This window comes from Dasypus novemcinctus, chromosome 26 (genome assembly GCF_030445035.2).
Source record: "Dasypus novemcinctus isolate mDasNov1 chromosome 26, mDasNov1.1.hap2, whole genome shotgun sequence".
Taxonomy (NCBI): domain Eukaryota; kingdom Metazoa; phylum Chordata; class Mammalia; order Cingulata; family Dasypodidae; genus Dasypus; species Dasypus novemcinctus.
Genome location: NC_080698.1, coordinates 54,240,784 through 54,259,187, shown reverse-complemented (window position 1 = coordinate 54,259,187; position 18,404 = coordinate 54,240,784). Strand labels below are relative to the sequence as shown.

The window sequence follows — 18,404 nt, the reverse complement described above, 5'->3', positions numbered from 1 at the left end:
TCCTGCCAGATCCTGGGCTATCAGAACCCAAAAGAAGCGACTGTAGCATATCTGTAATTATATCATTATTATAACTGTTAATTTCATATTTATGAAAAGAGCAAAGGATGCACCCCGAAACAAAGGCAGTGGCTTTCCAATGAAGAAGAATGGAATTCGGAGGGGTCCAGGAGGGACTTTTGCATCCTCTAAGTGAATATGCTATGGTACAACGAGAACCTTGTGGAATGTGTATATTTTAAGAGAAAAAAGTACACACCTATCAAATGGTTTTTAAAAAATCATCACATCTTATCTAAAAAAAAAAAAAGATAAGGTATGTCGCTACCCAGATTGATGCCACTTTCCTTCTGGAACCCTGTCCTCGCTACTGTCTCAAACCTGTGCCAGCCTCACACCCACCAAAAACAGCTGGGGCTTTGCCCAAACCTGGCAGAGCCCTTTCCCCGCCTCCTGCCAGCAGCCCCGCCTCCCCCGGGCAGATGTGCCCGTTATCTCCGTTTGACAGGGAAGGCCGCAGAGGCCCACTGCGGTGACGTCCTCGTCTCGGCCACATCCAGGAAGGGGCAGGACTGGGACCCAGGCCAGGCCCCTACAGCACCAAATGCCACCCTTTGTCCACTGCAGCCAGCTGCCCTCCCTGTCTGGCGGCTAGGCGGGGCTGGAGGGGGCACGGCTGCGGACTGAGGGGACTGAGCAGAAGCTGCCCCGGGAAGGAGGACACAGAGCTGCCCAAGCCCCGGGAGCTCGGCGCAGGCCCCTCCCCAAGGACTCGGGTCCCGCCGACCTCCTCCCCTGCCACCGACCGTGTCGAAGGGGTCTGCAGCCTGGCCGACCGCTTCCTTTGCAGTTTTTCAATTGAGAGGCTAAGTGAATTTCTGTGGCAGCCTCAGCTGCCCCCTTCTTCGCAGGCCATTTGACCCTGCGGTCGGAGGGCGCAGGCTGCAGGCACGCACACGCGGCTGCGGCTTTACTCAGCTCTCACCAGGGCCGCGATCTGCCTACCCTCTTTCCTGGACATGGTGGACAGCCCCCTACCTGCTGTCCCTCGGTACCGTCTCTCTCTGCCTCCCTCTGCTCTTTTAACCTTGGGCTTGTCTGTGGCCCAAAAGAGAAATTATCTATCCCCATCTCCGGGACCACATCCTCCCCCGAACAAGCAACTCGGTCCAGTCTCAGCAAAAAATGAACTTCTCAGCCCTGAAATAACAGCTGAAAGCTACCACCGAGGGGGTGCTTCCTGTGCACCATTTAAGCCGTTTATGGGTATTAACTCACTTAATCCTTGTGCAATCCTCTGGACTTCTAGGATCATGCCCGTTTTCTAAATGGGGAAACTGAGGCACAGGAAGGTTAAAGGTGTACAGGATCAGACAACGGTGGGAACTGAAGCTCTGGTTCCAACACAGGCGATCTGGCGATACCATCTGCTGCCCCCTCCCAGCAGGCTGAGCACCTGCCCTCTGCACATGACCATGAGGGTCATGGACAAGTAAACGGAGGCGCAGAGTGGGGCGGGGATGAGCTGAGAGCCCTCTGACCGCAGCCAGGGCAGCGCGGGAGGCGGTGCACCAACGGCCAGTCAGAGCCAGCTCTGCTCCAGGCTGCCTGGGAGCCTGTCCCAGGCCTCCGTCCCTGGAGGGAGGGACCCCTGGATGCTTAAAGCTAACCGTGATAGCAGCAGCCACAGCGAACGCTTCCCGAACAACGACTTTACACTTAATAGAAGGAGAAAAGCCAAGGCCACTTGCTCCACCTTTCGGAACAGGCACCGGGCAGAAAGTATCCACGCTGGCAGCTCCGCGCCGACCCGGCCCTGGGGACGGGCTATTTCGGGGGAAGCCTCTCCACCCGTGGGAGTGAGGAGCCGCCTCCCGTCACTGAGGACTCGTTCCAAAATCTCCCAGCTTCCAAACAGTCCCTCCTGCCGGGGGATCGGGTTCAGCAGCCCCCCGACACACACACCCTCTGATGACGTCAAAGGCCTCCTAGCCCAGCAGTTTCGTCGCCACGCTGAAACCCGTGATGCTCGCAGGGGTCTGTCCCCCCCAAGACCTTGCCCCACACTTAGGCTGGGCTGGGGCTGCGCGCAGGATGCGAGTGGGCCGCCCTCTTCCTCGAAAACGCTGCCAGGACTCGGGACCAAAGAGCGCCGTCCCTGAATTCCGCTGGAGAGCCTGGGAAGCCGCTCTCTGGGTCTGTGGGCCGAGAGTGGGGTCCTGCAGCCCTCCAGGAGAGAGATGTCGCGGCCGGCTCCCAGGCGGGAGGCGGGACCTTGGGGGATCCCTGACACCGGGTACCAGGACCCTGCTCCTTGGCCCGGGAGAGTCGCTGCTGGCGCTGGTGATGTGTTTTGCTGAAGACGATTCAATCCCGGGGAAGCAGAGCTAGAAAGAGTGCGGACTCTGAAGCCAGACAGGCCGAGCTGAAACCCCAGCTCCGGCACCCAGCGGCAAGTCGCGAGCCTTCACCCATCTGAAAATACGCAGGTAACTGAAGTCCTGACTTATGAACTGTTCTGAGAATGAAGGAGTCACTCAGGGAGAACTAAAGGGCAGCCACCGCGGCTGTTATTATTAATATGACACTGATCTTTGAACCAAGAGGCACACACCAGCGCAGTCACGGTTTTCACTTCTGGACAGAGAGGGGGAGGCCTTCCCCCAGGGCTCTACACCCAGGCATTAAATTCACGTGAAACTATCAGCCTTTCAGAGAAGGGCAAACCCGGGGGGAAAGCCGGACGGGCCTGGGCATCGGACCGGGAAGCCACCGTCACGTGTGACTGAGGCCTAAGAAGTTACGAGGGTCAGAGCAACCCGAGTAGAGCCTCAAGGAGAGGAGGAGGTTCTACGAAACTACGGAGGCTCTAGAATCAGTCTCCAGCCCAGCAGCCAGCAAAAAGGAAACCCGAAGGGATGCACGTTCGCTCAGCAGCAACCTTGCCAAAGGGAGAAGGTGGTGATTGTGACAACGGCTACCACATGTCGGGCACCAAGGATGTGTCACCCGCCAGGCAAGGCTGCGCATTCCCAAGGGGGATGCTTTGGGCCCCATTTCACAGATGAATAAAACCAAGGCTCAGAGAGGTGAGGCAACATATCTGAAGCCAAACAGCACAGAAGAGGCCAAGTGAGGGTGTGCGACTCCAGGGCCTCGCGGTTTCGTGCGCCTGATCTTGGTCCCTTCACTTCTAGCCCAGGACTTGGCAAGCGTTTGCCAAGTGAATAAAGGAACATAGGGAAGCAACCCAAGTGTCCACCAACAGATAAAGGGATAAAGAAATGGGGCGTGTCCGCAGAGGAGAACATTCTTCAGCTGCAAAAAGGAAGGAAGTTCTGATACACGTGACAACATGGACAAGCCTTGAAAACAGTGTGGAGCAAAGAAGCCAGATGCAGGGGGACAGATATTGTACGATTCCACTCAATATGAAATATCCCCAATAAGACTCTGAGAGACAGAAAGTAGATTATATGAACACAGAGGGTTATAGAGTTACTGCTTCCTGGGTGCCATGTTTCTGATTTGGGGTGATAAGAAAGTTCTGGCAATGGATGACGGTGATGGTGGCACGATACTATAAATGTGATTGCTGCCACTGAGTTGTACACTCCAAAGTGGTTAAAATGGCAAGCTTTGATTTCACATATATGTTCCCACAGTAAATACATTTTTAAAAATTTTACTAAAGGAATACAGGGACATACATGGGTGGGTGTCCCTGGGACCCCTCACAGCTCTCTAGAGAACAAAGCACCCCCGCTAAATCCAAGGAGCACAGGCGCACATTCATTCACCACCCCCCGGCTAGCCCCACCTGCCAGGTGCCGGGCCAGGTGGGCTCCGGGGCACAAGCACGGCCCGGGGCTCGGCAGGTGGACACCCGCCCAATGGGGGGTACTGCCGCAGCAGCCAGCGTCACGGCCAGTCCCAGGGGCACCAGGCCACCCTTCCACCACAATCGCTATCAGTTCTCTCAGCGGCACTCACACACTGGGCACAGCCAGCTTCTCCGAGGCCATGCCAATTAATTCTTCAAGAGCCTTAGCGGCCTTTAGACCCGCTGCAATTCGTTTCTGAGGACCAACGATCAGTCACGCTCCGCAGGCTCCGAGCAGCCTCCCCGGCACACGGACACACACTCACAGGCCAGCGTGCAGACCTGTCCCACCGCCCGGAGGTCTCGCCCAGGCCTCCGGCGGGCTCCGAGCTATGCTGCTGTCTTGCCTCTGTTTACTGGGACGATATTCCACGCGTCATCATAACTCAGAGGAAATTTACCAAAGAGGAAGGAAGAAAATCCAGCGGGTCACTGGCGGTTGGAAGCTCAGAGTGCTGGCTCGGACCCTCGGCGCCTCCGACTGGAGGCCCGGGGCTAGCCGGCCCGCACGCGGCTCTTTTAGACACCCGCCTTCTCAGAGCTCCCTGGGAAGCAGGATTCTCATCCCCTTTCACAGATGGGGAAACTGAGGCTCAGGGGCATATGGTAAGCCACAGAAATCCACAAAGCTGACCCGGGGTGTGAAACAAGGTCTGTTTGCCTCCCCAAGCCCATATCTTCTCTAATGCCTTGAGCTGCCCGGAATGCAGATTCTCACAGCACACCATAATCCGGCATTCCGAAGAGTCCTGCCAGCTCCCGCCACGCACGCGCACACATACTCATTCGGAGCTCCTGCAGCCCTGGGAGTCTCTGTCCGGTCCTTTCCAGAAATACCTATTTGCGCAGCCATGGTACTGTTGGACTCTGCAGCTGTCAGTCCCATCCGTGTTTTTAAAGCAAAGCTGTGTAAACATGAGCACAGCTAGTTCAGAGTCCGACTTCCTTGAGCAGAAGCCTGAACCCCTGGCAGGGTGCACCGGGGCTCTCCGGGCGCCCCGCCTCCGAACATCTGGGGTTTTACTCTGGGCTCCCCTCTGGTCAAGTCATCAGATCCCTGCCTTCGTGAGCCCATCTGGAAAAGAGGAGAAATAGAATCTCGGGTCGCCCCGAGGCCTGAGCAGCACAGACGCACGGCGCTGAAAACGCAAGGTGCCACTCCGCGGCTCAGGGCGACGAGAAGCCTGTGAGTCCAGGTCATTCCGGGCCTGTTCCAGAACCGACGTCTCCTAAGGCCTCTGGAACACCGGGATCCGACCTGGGCTGGGGAGACGGCCCGCTGAAAGGACTCGGGGCCTCCCCAGCCCGGGGACTGGGTTGCTTCTCCCCACCCCCTCCCCGGGGCTTCGTTCAGGACCAGGTGCTCCAGAGCAAATGGGACCCACCTGCTCTGAGGCCACATGGGGTGTCTCACTCTCCAGGACCTCTGACCCATGCCCTGAGGCTAGGGCAGCAGCTGGTCATCACCAGCCCAGACCATGGAAGGGCCCGAGTGGACACCCTGGCAGCTGGAAGCTTTAGAGCAGATATCTGGAGGGACTTCCCATGAACATGGATGGAGTGCCGAGAATTAGGCAAAAGAGGCGGCCACGGCCATCCTGTCCAGGAGGGTGAAGTGGGAGAGGACCTAAACAGAGAGGCAGGAAATCCCCCCATCCACTTCAGCTCATGTGTTGGGAGAGCATGCTGACTTTGTTTACCACCAGTGTCCCTCGCCAGACCGCTGGCTCCACGAGGGCAAGGACCCCAGATTTTGTTCTCTGCTATGTCCCAAGCACCTAGAGCAGGGCCTGGCCCACAGGAAACAATAAACCACAGGGCCTCTGCACTGCTAAGACTTCACGCTCAACCTCAGGCTATTCTCCTGCATTATGGGATGCAGGTAACCACAAGGAAAATTAGGCGAAAGCAGCAGGGGGCGGGAAGTCGGACGGACGTGCAAGGCACAGTGCACGCGTAGGCTCTGAACGCGTGGCCCCCCTTCCAGAACCGATGCCACTGATCTCAGACAGATGGCCCTGCAGCTGCAGCTTGCCCGGCCCCCCACCCCAGATGCAAGGAGGGATGGGTCCTTGGGAGCCTGAGAATCCAAAGCCCCTGGGGTGAGGAGGGGGCAAGCAGGGACCGCATGCGTGGTCTCCGAGCAACTGCCCCACACGCGTTGCCGAGTTTTTGAACTCAAAAGATCCCCTGGCTCCAGGCAGGCTCCCCCGAGAGGGGGGCCTGCCACCAGCCAAGCCATCTTGTCAACAAATCCCCTCAGCCCCACACCCCTGCCCTTCGGAGGGGTCTGCAGACGCACAGGGGGGCAGCTGTGCGGGCAGCGGGGAGAGGAAATCAGTATTCCCAGCACACAGGCACACGCATTCTCTCTCCACAAACACAGCCTTGGATGCTCAGACAGCTGCCCAGGGGCCTCCAAGCAGAGGCAAGAGGGCCTCTCTGGCGCGCGCATGTGTGCACGCGCCCCCACCCCCACCAGACTACCCCTGGCCAAGGCAGGCGACCCCTCGGCTACCCCGTACGGACACCCACCCCGCCAGCACCCCGGCTCACGCTGTGTCCAGCACAGCTCCGAGACTGCCCTCCGGGTGCCCCTCGTCAGGCTGCGGGCACCCACGACGCCCAGGTGCTCACACACCTGCAGCGCAGCTCGCCGCCCCTTCCCCAGCCCTCAGGTGGGGGACCGGCTCACCCCGCTGCCGGCCGACAGATGCTGACACACAGCACACCCGGGGCCTCCACGGAAGCCCCCCTGCAGGGGGACGCACACGCAGCCGGGCCCGTGGCGGTGTGAGACACAAGCACAGGCTCCCCGCTCCAGCCCGACGGCACCGTCCCTCTCCCACAAACTCCCTCCAGTTGCTTTTCTTCTTACACATACCCAAGCTCCAAGCCACTTTCTGGCTCACACTTACACTCACCCCCAGACTCCCAGCCCCCAAGTCGCTCTCAACACACAGACGCCTCCTGCCACTCTCTCACACCAACCCGTACACACCCGCAAACACACACACCAAGTCCCATCCCCAAAGACTCCCACTCTGACGTCTCTTTGTCACACACACAAACTTGGGGCCTGTTTCACACACACTCCAATTCAGACACAGTCCCACCCTGCTGCTTTCTGCATTACACACACACAGGAACCCCATCCTGACAGGCTGCCTCACCCGGCAGCCTCTCTCTTGCACACACACACACACTTACATCCCTGGCTGTCTCCCAACCGTGGCACAAACAAAACACACCACCGAGGGGCTGCCCCGCAAACCCAGCGGCAGGCACCCTGCCTGCCACCCCTCCCCACGTCCCCTGGGGGCCCCGACAACCCTCCATCCACACCAGGTTCTGACAGCTCCCCGGCCGGCCCTGACGCCCCCCCCCACTCCGGCCCGCCGGGCGGCCCCCACCCAGGCCCCGCGGGCGCATCTCTGGGTGCCGCTCCCCCGCCTCGCCCTCCCCCCGCAGCCCCCGCCCGCCGGGGCCCTTACCCGCTGTCCAGCTCCAGCTCCAGCAGAGACTGGGTGCGCTCCGAGTTGCAGTGCAGGCACCACATGGCGGCCGCAGGGGCAGCGGGCCGGGGACCCGGGACCCAGGCCCGGCCGAGCGCCGCCGCCTCCCGCCAGCGGCGGCCGGACCCCGGGGCCGCCGACCGACCACCCGGGACACCCGAGCACCTGCCACGCGACCGCGCCGGGCCGCGGGGCCCAGGTCCCGCCGGCACCCGAGGCCAGCCGAGCGCGCGCCCGCCTCGCCGCCGCCGCCGCCGCCACCCGCCAGGCGCAGCTCGAGGCCCGGCCGGAGGAATGTGGCCCGGGAGGGGGCGGGCCGGGGGCGGGGCCTGCGCGGGCAGGGGGCGGGGCCTGCGCGGGCCGGGGGCGGGACCGGCGCGGGCCGGAGGCGGGGCCGGCGCGGGCGAGGGGCGGGGCCGGCGCGGGCGAGGGGCGGGGCCGGCGCGGGCGTGGACGGGGCCGAGCGGGCCGCGGCGCCAGCGGGCCGAGCGCGGAGTGGGGAATGCCCAGCTCGCCCCCTCCCCCGCCAGGGCCTCCCAACAGCCACGTCCCCATCCACGACGAGGAAGCGCGACAAACGCCACCCCCCAGGCCAGCCGGCCCGAGCCTGCTCTCACAGCGCCACCCTCCGCCTCTCCCGGCTTTGGCCTCAGTTTATAAAATGGGGCCTTTGCCTGCTCGGGCTCTGATGCTCCTGCCCCGGAAAAAGGAGTGGGCCCCAATCTGAGGGCAGAGACGGAACTGGGAGGAGAGGGATCTGCTGGCAGCAGCTTCTTCCTCCCTGGCCCACCCGACCACCCTTTTACCCCGCGGCAGGCCTAAGGCGGTGGTAAGGAGCTCTTTCCTGATACTTGGTGGCCAAGGCAACATGGTCATGATGGTGGAGTTCTGCTGGCCCCATTTTACAGAAGAGGACACTGAGGCTTCGGCGTCATCAGAGAGGCCTTGTCTCACCCCTGCCCGCTCCCCCAGCCTCTCAGCCCTCCCAGGCTCCTGCCCTCCATTTGTCTATTTTATTATCTGTCCTTGGGCTCCAGGAAAGTTCCTGCACCCACATAACTCACTCATCACTTGTGGAATGCCAGAATGTGGTTGGGAGACAGCAAGCAGAAAAACACACCATCAAAACCCCACCTGTCCTGAAAGGCCCACCTGCGAGTCCCCGTCCCGGGAGCCGGGCAGCTGGCAGGTCTGCGGGAGGCAGGAAGCCTCTCCAGCAGCGGCGTCATCTCGTGCCCTTTTGAATCTTTCATTTGGAGGCAATGATGCAAAGGGCCTGACGAATGGGTGTTTTTCCCCGATGGGAAAACTGCGGCGGGGGACAGCGGAGTCCTTCCTTCGCCAGCCCAGCTTGTGGCATGAGAAAGGCAGTCCCTAGAGCCAGCTGAAGGTGGCAGGACTCCCAGGGCAGGGGCTGGGCGGGAATCCAATGGCCCGCTCCCTGCCCATCTTCCCACCCTCCCTCTCGGCTCCTGATGCGTTCTTTGCTAAATTAAGTATACCGATATGGTATGGGAGAAAAATTTGCAAATTATATATTTGATAAGCATCTAGTATCTAGATCACAGAATTCTTAGAACTCAACGATAAAAAAAAAAGACAACCCAAATTAAAAAATGGGGAAAGGCGTTTAACAGACATTTTTTCTAAGAAGAGAGACAAATGGCCAATAAACACAGGAAAAGATGCTCAACATCATTACTTGTTAGGGAAATGTAAGTCAAAACCACAATGAGATCCCACTTTACACCCATTAGGAAGGCTATAATGAAAAAGACTACGGAAGTACCTACAGATAGTTCTAGAAGGAGAAGACCACTTAGCAGTACTGCTCAAAGTAACTATATCCTGCATCTGTCTTTGGGGGAGAGGAGAAAGGGGTGAAATAGGCCACTTGTGGGGGAATGGGGGGCACCAGAAAACTCCCAACCCAGCCCCAAACTGCCTTCTAAAAATAGGCTGCAATAAATGGAGCCACAAGACTTCCCCCAGCCCAGCTGCTTGACCAGTCCAGACACAGGCTCCGCCAGCCTCACAACCCGGATTCTCGAGGAATTCCAAGAACTCCAGGCCCAAGGTGCCGCCGCCCTTCAAGACCGTCTGGGCGAGGTTGTTGCTCCGGCGGGGATTTAGAAGGGGGTTGCATTTCCGTTAGCATTTGCAACACCAGAGGATGGAAACCTCTGGAAACCAAATGTCTCTTAATTCTTTTATTTTTTTAGTTTGTGTTCCTGCCTCATGGATTAAAATTTAGGGAATAGTGAGGAGGAGCAAGAAAAAGTTCCAGCCAGAGGCAGAGGAGGCTGATTTTCCTGCAAAATGACCAGATGGGGCAGAATTCTTACCTGTTTCATTCTGAGTCACTGTTTCTTCACCTTTAAAGTGTGGCTCAGCCTGGCTAACTCACCTCGCTCTTTAATTTAGCGAGCACTTATTAGGGCCCATTCTGCTGTAACAGATATCCCCCAGTATGGTGTTACGACAGCCTGGAGGAAGTAGTACGTAACATTGCCCCAGGAAAGTCTCCAAAAATGAGGGAACATTTGGGCTGGGTCTTGAGGGATGAGTAGGAGCCCATGTAGAGAGATTATAGGATACAAGAAAGTCATGAAAACATTTAGTTCCACAGTATCATCCCAGGCTTTAGCCCCGAGGTGCTGGCCTTGGCTGACTTCACGTGCCACCAACTGACTGAGTCCTGATCCCGCTGGCATCTAAGAGGCTCGTGTCTTGCCAAAGCCCCCTGTTCTCCTTCGCTGGACAGGTGGCACCTCTCAAAGCCCACCCTTGGCAGCCCCTCTCCAGGAGCTGTTGGGATGAAGTCAGCCCCTTCCCACGGCTGGCCTGGAGGTCTGTGCCACTTGGTTCTGGCTCTTCTCTCCAGCCCTGACCTCCCATGCTATTCCTCCTGCAGGCTCCACCTGCAGCAACACTCAGTTTCTTCCAGTCCCCACACTCCCCCCCGGGCCAGGCTCAGGTCCAGGACTCCAGGTATCAGCTTTCAGTGTTACTGTCCCCAGGAAGCCACCCCTCGGCCAACCTGCCTCTTCCACGCCCTCAGCTTCGCCTGCATCTCCCTCTCACTGCACCAGCGCGCTGTAGTGTAATGGCCAGGCAGAGCGGGGGGCCTGTGTCCCTCCCTGCAGCCTCCTACACCCAGTGTGGGGCCTAGAACGCTGAAGATGCTCAACAATGAACCCACTGAAGTTTGGCAAACTATGGCCCGTGAACCAAGTCCAGCCCACCGCCTGTTTTTGTAAATAAAACTTTATTGGGGGAAGCGGACTTGGCCCAGTGGATAGGGCGTCCGTCCACCACATGGGAGGTCCGCGGTTCAAACCCCGGGCCTCCTTGACCCGTGTGCAGCTGGCCCATGCGCAGTGCTGATGCGCGCAAGGAGTGCCATGCCACGCAAGGGTGTCCCCCGCGTAGGGGAGCCCCACATGCAAGGAGTGCGCCCCGTAAGGAGAGCCGCCCAGCGCGAAAGAAGCTGTAGCCTGCCCAGGAATGGCGCCACACATGGAGAGCAGACACGCAACAAAAAAGAAACACAGATTCCCATGCCGCTACTAAGGACAGAAGTGGACACAGAAGAACACACAGTGAATGGACACAGCAGACAACTCGGGGCGGGGAGTGTTAAAAAAAAACTTTAAAAAAACTTTATTGGAACAGAGTCACAGGGGTTCATTCTGTTGACGGCGACTTTCGTGCTCCAGTGGCAAAGCCGAATGGTGGCGACAGAGATGGACGGCCTGCAAAGTCTAAAGTATTCACTACGTGGCCCTTGACGGAAAAAGGGGGTCAAGGCCTAACACAAGCGAAGCCCCATCCCCACCCCCAGGGGAGTCTGCCGTGGACTCCAGCCATCCTCGCCAGCTCTCGGCCCGTCCAGCCAGACCCCCGGGGCCCGGGCTTAGAATCCAAACGTCACGGGGGAGGACGATCACGACGACGGGGCTGTGCTCACAGTGGCGTGATTCACAATTGCTGAAAGGTGGAAACAGCCCGAGTGTCCACCAACAGATGAACGGATAAACAAACGGGGTCTCTTGATGCCGTAGAACGCTACTCGGCCGTTGAAAGGAATGAAATTCTGACCCGTGCGCATCAACACATAGGAATCCTGAAGATAACAGGTTGAGTGAAATAAGGCGGGCACGAAACGACAGGTATTGGATGACTCCACTTATGGGAAATCTCTAGAATAAGCAAATTTTTAGAGACAGAAAGGAGATAAGCGGTTACCAGGGCCAAGGGGGAGTTGTTGCTCAATGTGTACAGAGTTCCTGTTTAGGGTGATGAAAAAGTTCTGGAAATAGATGGTGATGATGGTTGCACAACCCTGTGAGTGTAATTAATGCCACCGAATTGTGCACCTAAAAATGGAGAACAAAAGCAAATGCAACAGCGCTGGACCACGTGACTTAGGACAAGAGGCCCGCAGGTCTACGTGTCAGGGGCACAGGCTGCCCGCCCACGAACAGGAATTGTTTGCAATCGCAGATCACTGCGGAGGAAGCACTCCACGGCCCTCGATGGGACGGGTTACGAAATCGTGGCATACCCACCAGTGGCGCCCAGTGCCAAAAAGACGGCAGTGTGTCCTACAGACTCACAGGAAAAGGCCTCTGGGACATGACATTGTGATAAAAGTGCAGAGAAAGTGAAATGTGTTTACAACAAAACTTACAAAGCACGAGCAGGTGTACATACAGCCATAGACTTTTTCTTACAGGAGATCCCAAAATGGGTATCCAAGAGGGTGGGTCCCTGTGGGAAGGGAAACGGGGGGCTCCCGAGGGTCTAGGAGACAGGGCTCTCTGCCCTCTAAGCCTCAGGTCGACTAGGAACAGGGCTGGGAAAGAGGAAGGACTTTTCACTCTAGGTCCTTTGCAGTCTTCAAATTTATAAATGAGTGGGTTTTTTTTTTTGTCTCAACAACAACAAGATGTCAGCAAAATCAGCAAATAACTACAAAACATGTAATCCAAAGGGGTGTTCTAGCATCTTCTGGCAAGGTCTGAGACCCACCAGGACCAGTTCACAAAGACCCCCAAATTCTAGAGAATGCTCCAGCAGGGCGTGCCTCAGCAACAGCCGTGAGAGTTCCTGGGAGTGGCCTTAGAGCCTGCCCTGAGCTCCTGGCTCCCGGCCCATTCCTCACTCATGGGCTAGTGTTCCGCGTCATGAAATGAACATCCCCACAAAACTGCCAGGATGCTGGGTCTGGGGGGGAGCTTGAGCAGCCTTCCAGCCCCACTCCTCATTTTACAGATAGGGAAACTGAGGCCCAGAAAGAGGAAAGGATCCGCTCCAGGGCACAGGACCAGGTAGGAAAGCACTGCACCTGGCCCCGGCTCCCTGCCTCCCACACTGCCGGGCAAGGCCGCGGACAGCCTGGGGCGGGGGGTTTTAAGACGTAATTCTAACCCCAGTAACAAAATGGGACTTAGTCATGTGACCACTGGAGACAACAAAAAACCAGAGACAGGTGCCCTGAACAGAGAACTCTTTGAGTGACACCTCAGGGAACGGCCATCCATTACCTGGAAGGGAAATTCTCCCAGATAAATCCAGTTGTTCTGATGAAGTGCCAACTATTATTTTTTTTAATCTCAACCGTTTTAATAGAAACCACTTGTGACCTGGCCTTCCCTAACCTCGCTAAACAAAGTAAACCAAAGGCACTTGGAATAACTGCTCTCGGGGGATTTGGGATGGCCATGTTTGCCCCTGGGCTACGGAGCCGCAGACAGCTGACCCTGATTTTCCTGCAGGGGTAGACAAAAGGCATGGCGTTGCAGATCCACCCCCACTGCCGTTCACCCACTCAGACTCCAGGTGGGCTGTAATCCAACCTCTTTCCCAGCTGCCATCCCTGCAGTATGGCTACTCCCAGAATATACCTGGTACTTTCATACCCCAGTGCCCTTGCTTACGCTGTTCCCACTTCCTGGCTTACCCTCCTCATCTGCTTGGCAAACTCCTACTCAACCTTCAAGGCCCAGCTCAAATGTCACCTTCTCTTGGAGCCTTCCCTAACACAACCCCCCATGCAGAGGGAGCAGCCCCTCACCTGCCCTGTGGATACCTCAAGGGCAGGGGCAACTCTCCCAGTGGTGGGACATGGGCACTGCCACCGCTCTGGGTATCCAGCCTGGTTCCAGACACTTGTAACAGCAACAGGGGATTCCAGTCCCAGCCATGGAAAACGCAGCGGTAGTCTGGCTGGCTGCGACCCAACCACGGCCGTAACGTCGGGGCCTCCTAGCACTTTGGAGCATGAATGAGTCATCCAGGCACCCAGTGCTGCCCATCCTTTGGTCAGATGAGGAAGCCGAGGCTAAGTCATCCTGCGGCACAGCCAAGAACTGGCCATCTGCCTTCCTCTCCACGCCTGGTCGAAAGAAGTCACAGAGGGAGGGGAAGCGGGGTGGTCTGTTTTCCCGTGGACCTCATATGAACAATACAGATCAGTTGCCCTTGTTATGCCAACAGACAACAGGAAGCCGAGCACCGCTGGCTGGTGGAGATGCATGGGAAAGACCCTCAGGGCGGGGGGTTAGTGATGACAGAGCCTTAATTTAGGACCCAGGGTCAGATGCAAAAAGCAACGAAACCCAACACTGGTCCCGGGTGACTCTGTGGGAACTCTGAAAAGCCTCACAAGTGATTGATGCTCAGTGATGGGTGAGTAAAGTGAACAAAACAGCAGGAACGGTCACCTCTTCCAAGAAGCCCTCCCAGCTTGGATCCCAGAGCATGTCATAGTTCCCAGGCCTGCTGTTTGTTGGAAGAGAGTACGAAGGTGGGGGCGGCAGCCACGGGGCCAGACGATGCTCATGGGGTCCCTCAGCAGCCTGCCCGCTCCTGTGGGGACAGCCCACCTCTCCTGCTTCATCTGCTAGACCTGGTCAGGGCGGCCGGAGTCACCCTGCCTGTCCCACAGCCCGGGGGCAGGGCCCGCCGAGGACAAGCCTGTGGTTTCCAAAGCGCAGCTACCGGAGTCCTGTGTAGACATTCTCGTGGACGGAAATAGCCATTTCCCAGGCTTTGGGCGTCATTCTAGGGGCTCCCCCACTGCAGGAAGAAATCCAGAAGCAAAAAGCCGCCGTCCCCAGCAGCAAAGAGTCCTTCCCTGGCCATCAGTCCCCCAAATCACACGACTTCACACTTCCAACGAGGGACCCAGGCAGCCCCGGGCTACACCCACCCATGCCCCCCACTTCAGCCCCTCAGTCAACTCTCCTCTCCCTGCCTGAAGCCACTTTAGGTTCCTCAGGGAGGGAGGGTCTTGGCCCACCCTGAGCCCCGCTCGCCTGCACCCACTCGCGGTGACAGAGCCCAAGTCGCCTCGCGTCCTCCTGTGGCATAACCCCCGCCCCGGCTGCGGGGCCTCGGGCCAGTCACCCACCCTCCCAGGACTTCGATTCATTCACCTGCGAAAGGCGGATGCGGCACCTGCTCGGCAGGGCTGCTGGGAGGCCGGCAGGGATTTCCACCGCGGCCTGGCCAGGGCCAGGCCCGCAGTGGGCCTTCAGAGCCTGCCAGGGCCCTCCTCTTCTGGTCGCCCCCGCCGCCAGCTGCGATCTGAAGCGCAGGAGGAACCGGTGCTGTGTGCTGGATGGACAAGCGCCCGCTCCAGGACACGGGGCAGGGCAGGAAAGCAGATCCCAGCTCCGCCGCGCCCGGGTCCCGCGACCCCAGGCAAGCGGGCTGCTCTCGCGCTGGCCTCCTTTCCCACCTGCGCGCCTCTCGAACAACGCGTTCACACCAGGCAACGCTGCCTGGGGAGTGCCAGGCCCCAGTGGTCCGACTGTAATGAATAGATACATTCATTTCTAACAAGGGCTGGGGAGGCTTGTTGTGCAAATGGATGCCAGGAAGTGCTCCTAAAACAACCGCTTCTCTTAAGTGGGTTAAGCATGCCCTGCTGCAATCTTCTTTATGGTATGGCTTTAAACAGCACCTCCTTTTGTCCCCGTGGGAGGAAGATTCAACCAGCTTGACCCAAATCCACTGATCAGAAATTAACGGAGGTGGGACGAATGTGTTGCCTGCATCATTATTTGAACACATCGATAACCGAAGGATATGTTCAGCAACTGCCGCCAACTCTTGTTGCCCAGAGGATGCACGGAGAAAACAACGTGGCCCAGGAAGCCTGGCTGGGTAAGGGGAGTGGAGGGGACTCACGGTGATCAGTGCCAAGTTCACAAAATCCTGACACAGCGACGTAAGGTGGGATATTTGCCCAAAGACACAACTTGTCAATGACTGCGGGACCAGAACCTCGGCCTGTGTTCTTTCCACTACACCAGGGACTCTCAAAGTGGGCTCCCGGGGCTGGCTGCAGCAGTCTCAGCCAGCAAATTCTCACCCTCCAGATGCTGCCAAGGCTTGAGAATTGCCGCACGACAACGAGGCACAGAAGTGAACAATCGGTGCAATAAGAGCCACCTGGCATAGAGACAAGCACACGTGCCATTCAGGGAAGGCTTCCTGGAGGAGGTGATGCCTGCATTGCCAACTGCAGCATGGATGGGAATTCACTGGGTAGCGCAGGAGGAGAAGGGCTTTCCAAGCCTAGGGAAAAGCCTAGGCAAAGGCTTGGGAGCACATAATTGGAGGCATGAGGCCAGAGGCTCCCGCAGGGGCTTTCTCCTGTGGGTGTGTACCGTGGGGAGAAGCTGGTTGAAGGGGTCTGGATTTTATGCCCAGGCCTGTTTTCCCCACCCCCGGTATCCACATCACCTATAAACCATTTCCTTAACACTACCCTTTAAGTCAGGGAAACTTTATATCTGCTCCATAAATGGAAAACTAGCATCGCTGAGCAGAAATTGAATTTTCCTGTAAAAATAAATCAATGAAAACAGAAACATCATTATAAAAAATCCTGCTTGGATCCTGTTACCGGCAGAGAATCTGTGCTTGGGGCTGCTCTTTCTATCTTTGTTTAAAACAGATATTAATACGTGGAAAGAATCCATCTAACAGAAGGCAGCCATAAAACAGAAGAAGGATGCTTTTTATATCCCGGTAGGGAACGAGACACAAGATATATGGTTAAGTGGAAAAAAGCAATATATTGCTAAGTGAGCAGGGCTGTGTTTAAGTACAAAAAGAAGGTGGCAAGGGGTCTGAGGCTTTACCCGTCGTATCTCACGTAATCCCCCAAAACACACACATATACATACACAGACAGACACACGCCAACACATGCATGAAATAGCTCTGGACACTGACTGCCCTGAGAGGGGGAACGGCCCAGGGACGGCTCACTTTTCATCGTGAATCACTGTGAATCACTTCTCTATCTCTTAAATATCAAACCGCGTGGCCTTATTACTTACTGGTAATATAATTAGGTGCTTTTATAAGTGATAAGGAAACGCTAAAGATTTTCACACCCACTGATACGATCTCCTTGATAGAATCTGACTTTCTGCACAGGTTCCTGTCATCAAATGCTGCAGTCGAAATTATTTCATGCCCGCTGGGAGCCTGGATCTCAGAAACCCTGCTGTGGTGGGTACTGGGGGGATATGAGGATGCATTTTTGCAACAAGAAATAACCCGCTCAAGCACCTGATGACTTCGCGGCCACCTAAGGCTGAGGAAGTCCAAGGGAGGCCTCGAGGTTCTCTTACCCTCTTCCTGGGAACAAGGCTTGGCTGCTGCCCCACTGTGTGCCTCCTCCACTATGAACAGAGAAGAAGAGCTTGGGTTCTCAGTGATCACTTCCTCCACGCGAGGCAAGGTAAAGGTGGCAGCTTTACCTGCGTTATCTCATTAATCGCCCAGCCTCTTATTTACTCCAGAGGGAAACTGAGGCACAGAGAGGAGAAACAATTTGCCTCTAGGCCCCTTGGTGGGTCAGAGGCAGAGCAGGATTTGAATCTGTGAGCCTAGGCACTAGTAAAACAGGCTAGGGGCCTCTCGGCCAAGTTGGCCCTTGGTCCCTGGGAGAACACGACCCCACGAAATGAAAGAGCTCGACCCTGCGGCCCAGCCAGGGCCACTCCGGGCTCCTGCAGTGACACAGAGCGAGCATCCCTTATTCAACACAATCCACAGACGATTTTGGTGTCTCTAGCAATTTCCACAAATGACTGTAATTTACGTGTTAATAGCAAAGATATCAAGGTTTGGAACCCCTGGAGTGCCAGAAACGGTAATTACAAGCACACAACAATTTGTTAAACATGCCGTCGACGGCTGCAGTAATTACCAGCCCGCTTAGGAGCAGTTCCGCAGTCCATGCTCCCCCGTGCCCGTGGGCGGAACCGTCCCGAGCGCGGCGCTGGGGTGGTACCCGGTTGCTTCTCCCGCGCCCTCGGGGCCATTTCCCCCTCCCGGGAGCCCCTGCCCCCACTTTCCCTGCAGTGGGGCCACCTGGCCCCTGTGCCCACAGGGCTCCCAGCGCGCCGCCTGCAGGGCGTGGCCGGGGCCCAGGGAGGGCCTGGCGGGGCAGCGTGGGCAGTGCCCGCGAGCCTTCAAGCCACCGGCCTCCCGCTCCCCCCAGTACCCCCCCAGGCCTGCTTCCTGAGCAGCCTGGGAAGAGTGGCCGCCTTGCAGGAAATGCCCTCCTGCTTTACTTAGCCAGACCCGGTTTACGCTGCTCGCACTCCAGAGGCTCTGGCTTCGGGCCCTTGCTTTCCCTTCGAGAGCACCTGCAGTTACCGGCCACCGGACGCCAGCTCTGCGGCGCACCCCGCGGGGGGAAGGCGCCCGCAGCCCTCGCCAGCAGCGAGAGAACACTCTCCTCGCTTCGCAGAAGAGACTCAGGAAGACCAAACCACTCGATGGCATCGCACCAGCAGGATGTGCATCGCACCAGCAGGAAGTGCTGGAGCTGGGATTTGATGGCCACCCAGCCCCGAGCCACCAGCCTTCCCACGAGGCCGCGCGGCCTCTGGCTCCCAGGGGCGCTTGTTCATTCGACAGCGGCTCCCCGTGTGCTCTAGACAGGCGCCGGAGACGGGAGCGCCCGGGAGGAG

General features: G+C 57.6%; 1 protein-coding gene across 12 annotated transcripts in view; it reads right to left on the bottom strand.

The window, feature by feature from the left end:
* Window positions 1-18,404, bottom strand: part of IQSEC1 (IQ motif and Sec7 domain ArfGEF 1) — a 409,754-nt gene that overhangs the window by 65,356 nt on the left and 325,994 nt on the right. For 2 of the 12 annotated variants that reach the window (XM_058288599.1, XM_058288604.2), the window contains exon 1: window positions 4,666-4,751. The exons of 8 other annotated variants lie outside the window; for them this stretch is intronic. In XM_058288599.1, coding sequence (XP_058144582.1) covers window positions 4,666-4,736 — 71 coding nt within the window. In that variant the 5' untranslated portion in view covers window positions 4,737-4,751. Of the gene's footprint in view, window positions 1-4,665; window positions 4,752-7,377; window positions 7,543-18,404 lie in introns of those variants that run through there. 2 more of the 12 variants (XM_058288601.2, XM_058288603.2) reach the window with 2 other exon arrangements.